This window comes from Symphodus melops, assembly GCF_947650265.1.
Source record: "Symphodus melops genome assembly, chromosome: 4".
NCBI classification, from domain to species: domain Eukaryota; kingdom Metazoa; phylum Chordata; class Actinopteri; order Labriformes; family Labridae; genus Symphodus; species Symphodus melops.
Genome location: NC_136694.1, coordinates 28,933,415 through 28,950,339, shown reverse-complemented (window position 1 = coordinate 28,950,339; position 16,925 = coordinate 28,933,415). Strand labels below are relative to the sequence as shown.

Below are 16,925 nucleotides of genomic sequence, written 5' to 3'. Positions count from 1 at the left end.
GACCAAATGACTGTCTTTGGGACCAACAAATAGTAATTTAACGTCTGATGAAGTAAAAAATTCACTCGCTAAATTGATTGCTCTGGACTGTAGACCACTATTAGTGGTAGAAAATAAGGGGTTAGAAAATGTGCTACAGATAGCAATGTGTGATCCAACTTTCCACCTGCTTTGCAGACAAACTGTTTCAAACAAGCCCCATCAGCTTTATGAAACTGATAAGTGTTGCTTTTAAGGTCAAATATTCTGACGCACTAAAATGTGATTAATTAATTAGAAGGCCCCGAGTTAATTTGTAAAGATTTTTATCAAGTTCCACCCCTAAATACATTTGCTTGGGGGAAAATCACCTGGTGATAGTGTACTAGGATTAAGTAGAAATTCTATATCTCCTGAAGATTTGAAAACGTGTTTAGTGATATGATACCAGATGTTATCGTTACTCAAAAAGGATTTCACCCAGTTTATTTTTAAGCTGAAATCTAAATTGGTTACTTGTAGGCCTCTTTGGGCCATTTTTACATGATTTGTCATCTCTGCTCTTTTAATGCTGTGAGCTTTTGTTTTTCCGAATATGATCAAAGTTAACCTGGTTGATTTCTTTTTGATAGCTTCATTCAGAGTAGAGAGCGAACATGCTGGAAAGATGCACCTCGAAAGACTTTTAATTGTGGTCCAAAAAATGTGACCCAATAAGGTAACGTCTCTTTCTAGACTGAAGGTCATCAATAACCCTTCACAGGATTACTGACAGCTTCATCTGAATCCTTGAATATGTATGTGCCTAAGTATTTGAGCGTGGATTTTATTGGGATGTTGTGTTCTTCTGGTAGACTGGTTTTATGAATTTGGCATCAGCTCACATTTTTCAAGTTCAGATTTAGACGTGACGCTTTGGAGAAAAGATCAACAGTATGCAGAACTTTTGGCCTTTAATCAGAAGTTTCATAAAGATGGTCGTGAAAATTGAATTGAATAGAATTTGCAGTAGCCGTTGTTTCTGTAAAATCCACAAGGGGGAGTAAAACCCCCCCTTATTGCAGAGTGATCAGTGAGAGAAGCAGCTGACATGCAACAGTCAAAAATATAATTTAACATTGGAGAGGAAATTAGACATTAGTCTATTCTAGATTTGAGCACCTATGCAGTCCAAATTCAAAACAGTACAGAGAGATGTCTCCCCCCGCCCCCTTTCTCTCTAGAGTCAACGTGCACACAGGTGTCCGCAGACACTGAAGCTTCAGTGTTTAGCCAGCTCTGCATCGGCCGCATCATCCCTCTCTTCTCTTCTCTCCACAGGCGTTTGGGAGGCTGTCAGATTCACGTGAGGTCGCACGAAACAATTAAAGTGTTAGAGTATTATAATGTGATATCAATGAAGACGGGGATGTGCCACAAAAAAAGAAATTAGCTGACTTAGCTCTTTCGAAGATGGCTAAAAAATGAACTGTTGCTATGGAAACAGCTGTACCTGCACATTCCAAGAAATGACTATTTTTCTGTGTTCTAACCTCTCTCCATTATTTAAGATCACCACTTTAAGATAATAAAACAAAGAGGATTCATTCATGAGATGAACCAGATAACAGTTTTATTTACACTTGAAGTTCATTTCACACACAATTCATATTATTCAAAAACATTTCCATTGGCACAAACTTTCTTTGTCTAACTTACTTTTTCTATACACAGTGATTTTCAAACTTTAATCAATTTTAGCCAGTAGCTAAATGGTTAGCATCGCTGCCCCATGCTATGACCCTGATCACCTGCAGATAAGTAAGAGTCGTCACGAAGATAAAGATAAGATCTGTAATAGGGACTAAACCAGACCTGAGTACCATTACCTCTTGCAGCCTTCATAACATTGTTTTAAAACACATGTACATGGCTTAACGTGATCATGAAGCGTGCAGTTTACAAGACAGGCGTACATCAAAAATAAGTGGGATACACAGCTGACTTCAAAGGGGTATATCATTGTTCCCAGCTAAGGCTGAAAGAGACTGAGCAATTTAGTTTAAATTGAAGCAACACCCACTGATACGGAGACTTTTAATGGTAAAATCTTCAGTGGGAGTTTGTTCACTGTGCCAACATATGGAAACAGTCTCTCAGTGAAAGTGTGTTTAAAGGTGTGTAGGAGTGTGTTGGTATCAGGATCCCAGAATGACAGTTTTCCTCTGTTAAAGTCCAGATGAACTTTGACCCTCTGTGGCTTCGTTTTCACTGAGAGAAATCTGTTAGGAAGTGGTGGATAGTGTGCAACATATTTTCCTTCAGAGTGAAACAATGACCAGTAGCCTCTCTGTATTTCTCCCTTCTTTTGAACAGACTCCTGTATCACACCTACTTCCCAGTTATCATTTATAACCTCAGCTTCCCAGCTGTGACTCCCAGAGTCAAAGCCCTCAGAGCTCAGGACACAGGGATACTGGTCAAACCTCTCTGGATTATCTGGAAGCTTCTGTCTCTCTCCCTGTCTCACACTGGTCAGATCTTTAGACAGGACAAGTTCTGGATTAGCAGAGTTTGGATCTAGAATGACAGGAGTGTAGGAGACCACCTCCTTCATCTTGTTCCAGATGTTGAAGGTCAGGTTGCCCAGGTGTTTTGCCTCGTCTATCAGAGCTCCTGAGACCTGCTGTGGATCCTCCAGCAGGGGGCGCTGCTGGACTCTTTTTAATGCAGCCTTGTAGTTCAGCAGGAAGGAGACGTCATCAGCTGTGAGCTCGTCCTCTGTGACTCTGATTGTGTCTGACAGAGCTGCTATCTCTCTGTTCAGAGTCTCAATCTTCTCCTTCATCCTCTGACTCTTCTGCTCCTCTTCCTCCCTCAGAGCAGAGATCCTGTGAGCCTCTTCCTCTAGTAGAAAATGATGAAGCTTCGTAAACTGCTCCTTGATCTGACTCTCTGTGTTTAGAGTCTGGTCCTTAATACAATCTGCTGTTTGATCACAGTTTGCTTTTACCTGTTCAAAGATTTTCAGTTTATCCTGAAAGGGTTTCAGAGATTCTTGGAGCTTCTCTCTGTGATCTTTTGCAGCTTCGTTGACGGGTCTGAATTTGTGGTTGTTGTGTTGTTTTGAATCTCGACACACAAGACACACAGGCTGCTGATGCTCCAGACAGAAGAGTCTGAGTTCCTCTGAATGCAGACTGCAGAGAGCCTCAGACTCTGCTGAACTTTTCTGATTTCTTTCCTGTAAGAAGTTCTTACGCACTTTCCTCAAAGCCAAGTTACGAGGCGGATCACTCAACAAAGAGACTTCCTTACAAAGAGGACAGTCAAGTCTTGGTTTCTCTCTCCACCATTTCTGCAGACAGTCTTTACAGAAGCTGTGACTGCATGACAGAACAACAGGATCTTTAAAGATGTCCTGACAGACAGGACAGGAGAAATCCTTCTCTGTATGAGAAAACATTTTAGTCTGAAGCTAAAAAAACAGACGTGAAAAAAGAAGGAAGTGAATCTAGAAAGTTCCTTTATAGTTACTCTGACTTTGAGTCGTAGCTCCTCAGATCTCCTGTTTTTCTGGAATCAGCAGGTCGAAGTGAAAACAGTTCTCCAGTAATCCGAGTTTTTTCTCTGTATTTCCTTCAGTCTGTACGACGACAGGCACAGATAGCAGAGTCATACATGTTTCACTTCATGCCAACATCTGTGGAATGAGGGACACAAACAATTCACACCCATCTGATGCCACACCTTCTGTTTTCGATGTGGTGGCAGCATCAGGTGAAAGTACCTGTTATATTTGATGCCTTTCTGCGATGCCGATGTCATAAACATGCAAAATATTTGGCACATATATTTGTAAACATGAAAGTGTTGAGCAATTGAAAATGAATGGGTGCGAGATGAAGTCAAATAACTTCAGTCAAGAAATGGTGTTCAATTGAATGATTATCTGCTAATAATGTCGAAGAACTAAATGAATGTCATTGTGTACGGATTCAGAGGCGCTGCATGTCAACAGGAGCCCAGACCAGCAGGGGGCCCCAGAGGGCTGACAACATTCAAACTAAAGCGGCGACTCAAAATGTGCAAATGTTGCAATGACGGTAGGAAACCTCCTTAAAAGGGCCCCATCTGGCAGCATGCGCCCTCATTGGCCTGCTTGTCGCTGGTTTGAGGGCCAGGAATCGTCTCTGCACGGCTTTGCCTTTCATAAATCCAGACTGGGCATCCAGAATCCAGATTAATCTATTTGCATAATTCAGGTGTTAAAATCACAAGCTAGACTCAATCAGCATCAACCTGACTCCGACCACACCTGTGCAAGCCACACCCCCAACATTATAACAGCCCGCCCCCATACCTCCAACTCCCTGTTTTTCCCTCCAAACCAAACCTGGCAGGCAGAACAGAGAAACCAACAAACCTGTTGTATTTCCCTCTGAGTGTGAAATGTGAAACACTTAAGATAGAGAGTATCATTTGGATAATTCTGACTTGTTTGGTATCATAATTTATTTCTTTTACTGTTTGTCCACACGGTCAACAGAATAAACATGTTGAAACCAAGCAACGTCGGATCCTGTGTTTAAATGTGCAACCTGCAACCCCGAATGGCACAAGCAGTGTAGATGATGAATGGATGGATATAACTCACATTAAAGGGAACATTTCTGCTTTTAGTGTAAGGTAGCTCTGTTTTGAATTTCGAGGTTTCAACCATGCGTGTCCCATGCGTCGAGGCTATAGTCCTCACACGGGCGACCCGGGTTCACGTCCGGCCTGTGGCTCCCCTCCCGCATGTCTATCCCCATCTCTCTCTGTCAGACAACCCTATCCACTGTCCTCCTCTACAACAAAGGCAAAAAATGCCCAAAATAAATCTTAAAAATTAAAAAATAAATAAAAGGGAAGTGCAAAAAAAAACTGCAGTTCCTCAAGTGACCACTTGAGTCTGGCTCCAGCAGTGAGTCAGTCCTCATCTAGTCCAATTTTAAAACGTCAAAGTCGACAGAAAAATTTCCTCATGTCTCCAGTTTTGGTGTGATAATAGTTTTGCGGTCACGATGGCTAATTTCTTCAGCATTTGGGTTGAGTTTTTATTTTTCTCACCAGTTTAAATAATTAAAAAGAGTTGAGATTAGAAGAGCGGCCATGTTGAGCCACAAATGGGTTCTGTCTCATCTGTCTGTCCTTATTGATTAGTAGACTGTGCTTTTAACTAACTTAACCTGATGCTGGCTGACAGAAAGGGGACGTGAGCACAAGTTCACTACATTCCTCCGTCTGTCTCTAACGTCCCCATTTACACCATTTTCCTTTTAATGAGCCTGAGGGTCCAGTCTGACTTAGTCTTTTCTTTTTGGCTCTGTTCAGATCCTTTCAGACTTGTCTTTTAAATCCTGCTGGCTCTTTGCGATCCCTGTTGAGCCTCTGTGCTGGTTGTATTTTAAAACCATTTGGCCCAATCTGGATTTATTTAGCCCAGTTTTGTCTGGTTAAATAAATCCAGTCTTGTCTCCTAATCCGTGTTGGCGCTCATCTGGCTCGGTTCAGTTCTGCCTGCATCACTTCATGTCTGCAGTTTACACCACTTACCCCTTGTCTAGCTCTGATTGGCCCAGTTTGTCCCTGCCTGGTACTTTGGACTACATTCCTCTAAAGAGCTGCAGATTTAGAGGCGGAGGAGGAATCCCTGACGCTCCCATTGGCTGAGGAGTCTTTCAGGCTCACTGTGATTGGCTGGTGGGGAATGAGCAGGGATTTCCTCAGGGCTCTTTCTGTCTTTGTCTCAGATTAAAAACACAAACAGTCCAGTCAGGCCTCGACTTCCCCAGGTAGTCCTCCACAGTCGAGCTGGTGCTCTGCAGCAGCAAGCAACAGTTTAAGTGTTACAAAGACGACACTGAAGAATCTGCAGCTTCAAGGTCTGCAGCTGTAACATAAGAAGTACCTGAGATATTTAGCGATGCATGGTGATTTTTGGAGCTACTGTTTCACTTTGTGGCAGGAAGTTTTCATAGACTTGTGAGTTTTTCCTTCAGGGGCGTGTTGGAGCAAAATGAGGAGGTGAAGAAACCTGCAGTGCTCAAGTTGCAGAGGGTGGAGAAGGAAGAGAGGAAGAAAAAAAAAAACAGAACAAAAAAAAAAAAGACGTGGAGAGCTGAGGAGGAGAAAGGTGAGCTCTGAGTTTATATAAATACAACAAGGGAAACCTGAGCTTTGAATGTCAGTGCAGAGGAGAGAAAAAAAGAAGTCAGCAGTGAGAGTTAGAAGTTATGAAATCGGGTGATGTCTGACAGCAGGAATGAGATGAAAGTCTAGACGGGGAAAGTGCAGTGGGCTGTGGAGAGCCGGCGGAGCAGAGCGGCGGCAGGAGCGACTGTGGGCGGGGAGAGAGGAAGTGTGGTCGACAGGAGAGGAATTTAAAGTCCCATTGTTCTGGAAGAGCTGAAGCGAGAGAGAGAGAGAGAGAGAGAGAGAGAGCTGAAGAGCAGAACAGACAGAGACAGACTGTGGACAACATGGACGTGAGCGCAGCCATGGAGAAGGTAGGACAGATACACCTGCATCTATGCTGTAATACTTCATACTGACAGATGAAAAGAAATGCAAGGCAGCAGTTCTTTGACATCTGATGAGAAACTTCACAGAGCTGCAGCAGTTTTAACTCAGATTATAAAAGGGAAGATTTACATGATGTTAAACCTCATCACTGCTTTAAACTAAGCTCCTCATTTAGCAAACACAAGAACACAAAACATCAAGACAAATAAACAAGAAAGGCTCCATGTGAGGGAAGAGTTTACAACCGCCTGTCTGCAAAGTCGGTTTCATTCACAAATAGTTTTTTTTTTTTTGCTTACGCGGCACAAAGGATGAACTGAGAGTGAAGCGTGCAGCTGCAGGATGTGATGTGACAGAAGAAACTCAGCCTTTTATCGATCATGAGTTCATGGTTTGTTGTCATGAACAGATAAAACTGAACACTGCTGCTCCTACAGAGACACTCTCTGAAACTTTATGTGCAATATCCAACAAGCATTAAAGGTGCAATACTCCAATTTCATATCACTGCTTTTACCTGCTGCATCGTGTCTATGAACATGTTTGTTTTTTACTTAAGTTTTAAGATTTCAGTCTTTTCTTTTTAGTTTAGGCTTTGCACATAATTGAATTTGAAGTGTCTGTACACTTACGATAAACTTCTTATAGTCTCTTAAATGAAAGCAGCAAATCAATCATACACGATATGTTTTTTTTTTTGTTTTCATAAATTTCCCCTCACGAGGAATTTATTGCTCCAGAAAAAGCTGCAGCAGTTAGCTGCTAAGTCACGGTGTGATGGCGTGAATATCTCTGCCTTGTTCACATCCATCCTTTTACAAACAGCTGGAGGTTTCTAATTCAGTCAGGATCACAAGGAACTGCCCCCCCCCCCCCCTTCCCGTTCTGTCAGGTGAGTACACTTTGTCCCCCACAGATCCCCATCTGTAATTCATCCAATCAGACTGAGGTTGATAAACTGACGGATCAGTGTCACCTGTCGAAGGTTTGATCCCCCCCCCATGTCCCCCTTTGTACCCCGGAGCTGGAAAAACTAACATCACCAGGATGGAAATAACTCCCAACACACACACACACACACACACACACACACACACACACACACACACACACACACACACACACACACACACACACACACTGATAAACACACAAACACACAATAGACTTCATGTTAACAGGGTGAACAGTATGTACCATGCCTTTGAAAAAGTGTCTGTTGACAGATGCTGCAACCCACGTTTTCTTTCATTATCAACTTTATAAAAATAGCTCCAACTTTTTTCAAATTTAATTTAACTTTTATTTATCCAGGAAAGTCCCATTGAGTCTAAAAACCTCATTTTCAAGGGAGTCCTGCAGAAGTCACAGTCACAACATACAATGATTTAATCGCTCATTAAATTAAATGAAGATATGATTCATCATCATTAACAATGAGGACGGTCTTTTACCTGATTGCAACCCTAGAAAAAGCCCAATTCAAAATGTGAAGACAATATTAAACAGTGTGATTCTATGTTGTTTATACTTTAAAAAGCGTCTCTGCACAGTAAACGCATCATTGTCTGATTGTATTCTGCAGAATAACAGGAAATATCCAGGACTCACACTCAGGACATTAAGTGCATCCTCTTTGACCTACAGCTTCTTATCTCGCTGCGTTTCCTGAAGTTTCCCCTCTTCACATCGCCGACGTGTTTAGAATTACTCAGCCGGTCCAAACGCAACATACCCGCCTTATCAGACACCTAAATATAGAGCCGCCACGCTTTCCCCTCTTTCTGAACAAATGCTTCTCTCACTTGGCTCAAATTTATCATTTGGCAGTTCTTTTTTTGGAGCGACTAATAAATACTTTTGTGTGTGTGTGTGTGTGTGTGTGTGTGTGTGTGTGTTAGCGGTAATGTAAACTCCATCAGATTCAACTTGAGCTTGTTTGGGAGTAAACACACACACAGAGGAGTTCCAGAGAAGAAACTCTGAAATCATCTTTCCTTGCAGATTGAAGGTGACATCACACATCAGAGGAGGGTGACCGACAAAATAATTTATAGGAGGATATTTTGCAAATAAATTGTAGTTCAATTCCCGTCACGTGATTGTAAATCAGCCAGAACTGAGAATTTATTCTGTTGACGTTTTGACAATAATATTTGAATCCAAAAGTTGTCTTGGGGAATTTGAAAGAAGTCGTTGATCGTCTTGTCTGGTTTCCTGTCGTCTCTTTACTTTTTTTTTTCTCTCCATAAAAGGCAATAATGCCCAAAAAAGCGTCATGCCTCGCATCATGGCAGCTGTGTCATGGCTGGTTTGAGGCTGAGTAATAGATTTGTTTCTTAATCAGACAAAACCTCAGAGTGACGTCACTGCGCTCTCTGTGAGTCACGTGTTCCTCTTCACCGAGGGGGGGAGGGGGGGGGGGGTCGGCCTTACTGGGATGAATAATCAATCTCCTGAATCAAATGTTTTAATGGGGTTTTGGTCATCTGTTTACAGCTGCCTCTCATTAAACAATTTCAATTCTGGCTCACTGTTTTAATGAGCCATGATAACAAACTCATGTGTGCTTAAATCCTGGGAAAGATGTTCTGATGAGGATTGTTAAACAGTCGATTTTCATCAGGTGACATTAAGAGACAGTATAAGATTCTCATGTGCTACAGAGCTGGTAACTTTTAGAAATCATTTCCTTTTAAAAATTCTCCATAACTATAATTGGTAAGGTCTGTTTTAGTGATTTTTACATTTTCTATTTGAATGTCTCTGTTTCCCTTCTTCGTGATGCTTTCGATGTTTTGCGTAAAAGCTCTTTAAAATCGCCTCGTTGCTGAAATGTGCTTCATGAATAAACGTGACTCGCCTTCTGTTGGTCTCAGAGTTCAAACAGGTTGCTACCTACCTTTAAATCAAACCAACTGTTTGAAAACTTTGTGCTAAGCTAGGTAAGAAAGCTGAAAATCTCCCCACCCCAAAGAAAGTTCAGATCTGCAGCGTGCAAACCGACTCGACAGCATCAGACATACGGACGAAGAGAAAATGGACAGGTCGAGTGAAAAACAGCTACCCTTGGCTCGTGCTGGCGTCTGATTGGTTGCTCACCTCGACGACTCGGGGAGGTTGTGTTATCAGAGGAGGGAAAGGAGCAGACAGATGAGTGTGTTCACGGGAGAGACATGAAGAGTGTGTGTAAGTGGCTTTAAGAGACTGTTGATCAGCTCGTGTTGAAAAGGTCACATGATGATGACTGAACACAAACAGCTGCAGAACAAAACATCAGGACTGACAGAGTGCGTGTTCATCACTGCGCTGCTGAGAGGATCGATGTCCGGGTCGGTTTGTCTACAGCTGTGGAAACAGAAATACAAATTATGAGTAAATTCAAAGAACACATTCATGTGAATCAGATCTCACTGTGTGACGTGTTTATTTGATTTGGGATCTTTTCCAGTTCGTTTAAATCGTACAACCTTTGATGTACATCACCCTGACCCTCCTTGGCCCCGTACACGTCGTCTGGGCCCCTGACTGAGGTCGTCCGACGTGGCCCCAAGCTCAAAGATGATCCTCAAAGCCCCTAAACTTTGTAACTCCTCCCACTTCCGTCACATCTGCTCCGCCTGTTGACTCTTTTAATTCCCGCCTCAGAGCGTATTTATATCTAAATATGTGAGTCCTCCGGTCCTGTTGTTGCTTTATTTGTTCCCGTGGATTTTTTCTGTATAATGTTTGTTGCTGTAAAGAGTCCATCAGAGGTGACTAATCCAAATTCATACACATGCAGACAAAGCACTGGGAGCAATCCAGGTTAAAGGTCAACATCAGACATGTTGCTGCAAGGAGCCACAGCCGCTTTCCTTGAATCCTTCGTTCCTTCCCTTGACCCCTCAGGGTCGTGTGCTTCATCAATACACGTGACTGATTTTTATTGATTATGTGTCGAACATTTTCTCGAAATTTACCAAAACGAAACGACAAACTTTATTCTAACGCTGCAACATTCACAACGTCATTCATTTTGTCCTTTTCCTGCTGTGACATAAAAAAACGTCTCCAACACATGAAGCAAAGTCCATAAATAGATGTTTTGTTTTTTACCCCTCCTGGAGTGTCGAGATCCTGACTGGTGTGTCCTACAATCAAGTCTGAAGGCACGTTAATCCTGCAGCACCAGTCAGAAATACTCATGTGGCTAAATAGGAATAAAACTCCCGGCCTGCTATTCTTTCTAAAAGCTCCTGTCTCTCCTTCCTGTCTCCCTGAGGAGGGATGAGCGTGTTAATACCTGCTGACAGACGGACAGGTGGGCAGTGTGTCAGCAGGTTGTTTTAGGAGAACAGTCATCAGGTGTCCTGCCAAAAGGCTTTAAAACTGTCTCCTGAATAATGTGTGACTAGTTTATGTGTTCGGTTTGTCTCAAGTTTGGGCTTCGTGTTGCATCGATTTTCAGACTGGCTTCAGGAAAATAACACACAGCCTTTGTTGTCGTCTGCAGCGATGAATCAGGACTTTCTAGAAGCGGTGTGTCCCCAAAACGTCTCTCCTTTGTCCCAAAGAGAGAGGCACCTGAATCATGAGTTACACGTCTTCATGATGTCACTGATGAACTCTGGTGTTTGTTTAAGCTTTTGGCAGCGTCCTTCTTCTCAGTTTTTTTTTCCCTCCAGATTTTTGTGGGAATTTAATTTCTCTTTAAATTCTTCCACTTCTGAATGTCGTTTCTTTTCCACGTCCATCAAGTGTCTTTTTTTCATTTTACATAACGTGTTCTGTGAGTGAGCTTTACAAAACTTCTGTGTTAATAACACATGTTCATATCTCCCCCCCCCCTCCTCCAAACGAGCCGTCACATTAAACAGCTCGGCCTCAGCGTGGGATGAAAATATGTCTGTACAGTAAAAGCCCTCCCTTCTTCTCTCAAGCAAGTTAAACACGAGAGCATGTTCATGTTTCTGTCTTTTTTTCCCCCCTCAGTTACATAAAGCTAAAGAAATGCCTCGGGATTTATGACTCGCTTAAAGTTACGTTTCACTCTGTTTTGATGCATCTTGAGTCCAAGGCAGAACTTAAATGCAGAAACTTCCTGAAACTCAAAGACAGATTCAAATAAAGGAGCAACATTAAATGTGCTGTGACAGTTAACGTTGGCGTTTTAGGACTTCAAAAAGGTCATGAGTCCTCTTTCATCTCAGAATTTAAAGTATTTTTTTTTTCTGTCCGGGTTTTAAATCAAGACCGACGATCGGCTATTTTTCCACATCATTACTGTGATGATTTGCAGGTTTTTTTTCTTTCATTAAAAAGACATTAAAATAAAAGACGGGAAGAAGAGAAACCCGTGAGAGGAGTGCAGGGTTAAAGATGAGCGAGAAGGCGAGATAAGACTGTTTGTTAGTTCTGTGAAGATGATGATGTCACCGGGTGGATCGGTGAGATCATCCAAACTGCACGTTTGCTTTGCATGTTTGTGTGTGTGTGTGTGTGTGTGTGTGTGTGTGTGTGTGTTTCAGCACTGCCTTCTCTTCCTCCCACACTGTGAGAAAAGTGAAAACAACATCTTTTCTTTTTCATCCAACACTTCCCCACATGTCAGAATCATCGCCGTCACGCCTCGCTGTTGCACAAATAACCGAGCTGAACTTATTTGACTTCAGATACTTTGTCAAAGTTACGATAAGCAAATCAAACTCCTTCTCTTAAAGGCCTCGTTTCACTTGAAGATAAAAGTGAAAGAGGCAGAATGAACACGAGTAAGATCCTTTCATGAGCGTGCATTGGGGCGGCTGTGGCTCAGTGGTGGAGGGGTCGTCTCTCAACAGGAAGCTCGGCTTGCTCCTGGTGTATGAATTGATTAGTTAATACTGATGGTAGGTTCCAAAGTCATTATTGTATTATGTGAAAACACTCAGAAATGACTTTAAACGCCTGGTGAATGTATTTTTTTTAATAGGAGAAAAAAGGGTTGATTTGTTAGGCACTAATTTCAGCTTGTATTAAAACACTTTCTGTGCTTTAGCGAGTCCATAAAGTCCATAAAATATACAATATGTGTGTTGTGTTTGCAGAAATTTAAACAGTGTGAGTCAGTGATGTGTTGTAACTGTTTTTGTTTACGATGCATGCAGAGGAATAAGATAATGAACACAGAGATATACAAACATTTACGTGCGTCATCTGAGTGACGGAAAAAAAACATTTAAAGGTCACATGTTCTCCTCTTCTTCTACAGGTTAATAAGTGTCAGAGCTCCTCTTCAACATGTGTGTGTCCTGTATTTGCTCATGTCTATAAACCCCTCTATTTCAGCCCTGCTCAGAACAGGCTGTTTTATGTGTCTGTCGCTTTAAATATGTAAATGAGCTGTGTCTGACCACGCCCCCTCTCTGGAAGGGCCTCGGGGTGTACTCGCTGCTTTCTGGCTCCATCTCCTATTGTTTACGGTGAGAAGGCAGACTCAGAGGGCAGAACAAACACCTAGCTGTGGGAGTGTCACCCACCTGGGGGAGGGGCTACTGCCCTTTGTGATGTCATGAAGGGAACATCTCCAAACGGCCTGTTTGAGCACACATTTTCTGCAAAGTGGAGCAGGCAGAAGACAGAGAGGATGGACTTCTTTGCAGACAGAACTGGAATACATAGACGTGTTAGAGAACATGTTTTCTCTGTTCTTGTCAGGCTGTTATGATCTCTGCTTCTTTAGATTTATGTAGAAATGTAGAAATCGTGCCAACTTTATGTTACTGCAGCATTAAAAAAAAAAAGACCTCGGGTGTGACATGATTGTGTGTTGTTTTTCTTTCTCTCGTCTCCTCTCAGCTGTCAGTGAAGAAACCTGCAGGAGGCTCAGCAGCGTGTAAGCAGAGGTGTTCTGGACTCCAGCCACATTCATGGAGGTAAACAACCGTTCCCTGTTTGGCTTTTTTTTTTTGGACTACTAAATTTAATCTCACAAACACAACGAAAAAGAAAGAACAGGGGAAGAAAGAACCAACAAAAGACGGAAAAACTCGAGAGATCTTGTGGTTTCTCACACAAGCCCAGAGATTCGATCCCACTTATGCTCTTTTTGAGGAAGTGTGTGTTTTGACCAAATTTTACCCGGGTAAATTTGCAGTTCTGGATAAATAATCTATCCTGATAACAGACCCTACAAGCAGTTATGTACTGTCTGATGGTCTAAGGGACTTTTAGGGCGGGGCCAGCAGTGCCTGCAGGGCGTGTGGCGGGCTGCAGAGGCCGAGTATTTTGGGAGTTGATGCTCTTAAACCAGGACTCAGCCGAAGCCTTCAAATCTTTCTAAACTGGTTTTGAGTAGATTTCTTTATTTCTCTTCTTTCCTCTCCTCGCTTCTTCTTCTTCTTCTTCTTCCCCTGCACAGGAAAGCCTGCGTCGCCTGCGGCTGCAGCACGGTCGACCACGCTCCCGGAAACGACGTCGAAGACGATCAGCGAATGGGACGCCTGCTCGCAGACTCACCGTACGCTCACTTAACAGCAAAGGTGAAAGGAGGCGGCGGCCTTCGCATGTACAAGAGGAACCGCATGATCGTGACCAATCCCGTGGTGTCGCGTAAAGACCCGACGTTCAACACCACGACCTACGAGTGGGCGCCAGCCGGCCTCAACCAGACACTGGTGAGGATCAGCGTGAAGTTCAGGAGGTTGGTGGTCCTGTAGGAGGCTCATGAAGTAAAAAAAAAAAGAAATGATAAACCTGCACGATGAGCTTCACCAAAAGTGTACAAAGCAAAAACAATGTTACCGACGGCGTTCTGATTCTGCGAGACATCGATCGGAGGACTCGTCGGCGCCCGTCTGTTGGATCAGAATCAGGATCGGTTTTATTGCCGAGTACAATTACAGATATTTGGAAATTACTTAAATAAAATAAAATAATAAAAAGATCAAGTTAGTCAGCAGCTTCCAGCGGTTCTGAGCTTCTGGTGTCAAGAATAATAAAACACTGAACTGTGGTCAGTCGATTGTCGAGCATTTCGACCAGTACGGTCGGCACGCCACCAAAGCCCGCTTAAAAAACGCTGCTCCAACTCCAAACCGAAACCAGAAGACTCTGATTTTCCATCTCCTCTAGATCCTACGACCAACTAATTTACATTTTACATTTGTCCTCATGCGATCCCGGGTAACGTGTCGTGTTTGTTCACGCTCATTAACAAAGGTGGTGAATAATTTAGATTAATATTCAAACTTTTACGAAAACTAGAAAAAATGTCAATTTAATTCCTCCATAAATATGCATATTCACATCCTGGTTGCTTTCTGTCAGTTCAGTTTCTGCAGCTCTTTTTCGTTGTCTTGCCTCGGCCGTCTGGTTTCCATTAAAAACAGACTGGAGCATGTTTCAGGTTTCAGAACCTATAATTACCAGGATGACAGTGATTATTGAGCCCTGCAGCACAGCGGGGGGGGGGGGGGGGGGGGGGGGGGGGAGGCGAGGGGGGAAGAGAGGGATCAACTCTACGACTGCTCTCTCTCTTGTTGTTTGTTTCACCTCGCCGTCCCGTCTATGGAGTCTGATTTTTTTAGAGCTCCGAAATGTCGGTCAGTATGTGACTGTGGTGACGTCATCTGACGACACACACAGGTGTCACCTGACGATGAAGTCTGAAACACAGAGTCAGACTGTTTTCTTTTGCGTCATCCTGTCTTTTGGATTTTTTTTAAAGGTTTATATTTTGGAGCTTTTTTTACGTCTTTGTTTAAGAGACAGGACAGCGTGAGAGGAGAGAGAGATGAGAGAGAGAGAGAGAGAGAGAGGCAGAGAGAGAGAGAGACAGAGGAGAGAGAGAGAGATGAGAGAGAGACAGAGAGAGAGACAGAGAGAGAGACAGAGAGAGAGAGAGACAGAGAGAGAGAGAGAGAGAGAGAGACAGAGAGAGAGAGAGAGAGAGAGAGAGACAGAGAGAGAGAGAGAGAGAGAGAGCGAGAGACAGAGAGAGAGACAGAGAGAGACAGAGACAGAGAGAGAGACAGAGAGAGAGAGAGAGAGAGACAGAGAGAGAGAGAGAGAGAGTAGGGAATGACAGGTCAGATTCAAACCATACACTCCATACACCCCCCCCCCCCCCCCCCCACACACACACACACACACACTGCAATGTTAGACACGTTTACTTTAAAGTGTGGGGTCAAAAGCTGATGAGAAATGAGGAGAGAGGAGCACGGGAGGGGAAGCAGCTCGGTGTCGACGAAGCGCTGAAGAAATGTTCTTTTCAAAATCATGGGAAAATTCCCAACCCTGCCTTTAAGTAGAAATTTAAAATAGTGAGTGTGACCGCTGACTTCAACTGAAAAGTGTCTTAAAAACACAAAAACAAATCTTCCATCCAACCTGCAGCACCATATTGCATCTTATGCTAAAACTGCAGTTCCCTTCTTCGCCTGAAGGTGGCAACATCAACGCGTCTACACCTGCATCAGGTGTTTAATTAACCTGAAAATGACCAAACATCTCCCTTTGTTTGTCAGTGGATGGAAAGGTTAGCTTGTTGGGGATCGTCTGTAAATTATTGTTTGAATAACATGTCAGATCTTCTTTCCTCAGGCGATGCAGTACATGGAGCTCCTCCCCGAGAAACAGCGTCCTGTTTCGGGGACAGACGGAGCGCTGGAGCGACGCCGGCAGCTCTTCAGTCAGCTCCGGTCTACGACAACGACCCCATGAAGTGTCAGAGTCTGACCAGCGAGGAGGAGGTACCCCCGATATCTCACTGATTATGCAAGAATGAAATCCTTCAAATCCGGTCGGCTTTGTTGCTTTGGTCAGTTTTTTTGCGAAAAGTTGACTCAGATTGTTTATTTCTTCCAGATTTCCTCCATGCTGCTCTTTGTGAAGCACTACAAACAGGAAGTGCTCGGAGTCGGGGAGGTGGCCTTACCTGGCGAGGGCGGAGCTCTGAGGGAGGCGGCGCTTCAGAGGACGGCCAAGGAGACGAAGGATCGCAGCAACAGCGACAAGAAGGATTCTGTGGAGCAGCTGGGAAACGCCTCGACCAATCACAGCTCTGCGCCAGCTTCAGGTCCCACTAACGGAGCGGAGACTGAATATGTGAGAGAGAGAAAGAAAACGCATCAAACATCTTTTTAGTTAAAATTCTTGGTAGCTGTTTGCAGCCTGGTTTTCCCTGTACAGTCATTCAGATCATTAAACGTTTGCAGGCTCTTGATTAAACTAATTTTTGATTTATTGACTATTTTCCAGTTGAATTTTAATTTCCCTTTAAGTTTAAATGAGCTGACGAACATTAGAAATGTCTCCGTTGAGTCCTCTTTTTGTTTCTTGCAGATTTTGTATACTTTTTTTTTTACTTCCAAAACTTTATTAAACATTTCTTTAGTACAAATGTAGAAAACAAGTGCATATGTAGAAAACAAGTGCAT

The 16,925-nt window shown here is 43.1% G+C and overlaps 2 protein-coding genes across 2 annotated transcripts; one reads left to right on the top strand and one right to left on the bottom strand.

Moving 5' to 3' along the window:
* Positions 1 to 1,612: 1,612 nt before the first annotated feature.
* On the bottom strand, positions 1,613 to 3,538 carry LOC306822552 (zinc-binding protein A33-like). Its single transcript, XM_079341665.1, has one exon. It carries the CDS (start codon positions 3,422 to 3,424, stop codon positions 2,021 to 2,023), a length of 1,404 nt encoding a protein of 467 aa, XP_079197791.1. The 5' UTR covers positions 3,425 to 3,538; the 3' UTR covers positions 1,613 to 2,020.
* A 2,634-nt stretch (positions 3,539 to 6,172) lies between these two features.
* lmcd1 (LIM and cysteine-rich domains 1) lies at positions 6,173 to 16,680 on the top strand. Its single transcript, XM_079341699.1, is given in 6 exon segments — positions 6,173 to 6,509; positions 13,342 to 13,418; positions 13,904 to 14,159; positions 16,090 to 16,180; positions 16,183 to 16,238; positions 16,354 to 16,680. Coding segments are annotated over 6 exon segments (786 nt in total). The 5' UTR covers positions 6,173 to 6,482; the 3' UTR covers positions 16,633 to 16,680.
* Positions 16,681 to 16,925: the final 245 nt, after the last annotated feature.

Excerpts from the sequence above, each read along its gene's own strand:
- LOC306822552 (XM_079341665.1), bottom strand. The coding sequence starts at position 3,424 with ATGTTTTCTCATACAGAGAAGGATTTCTCCTGTCCTGTCTGTCAGGAC.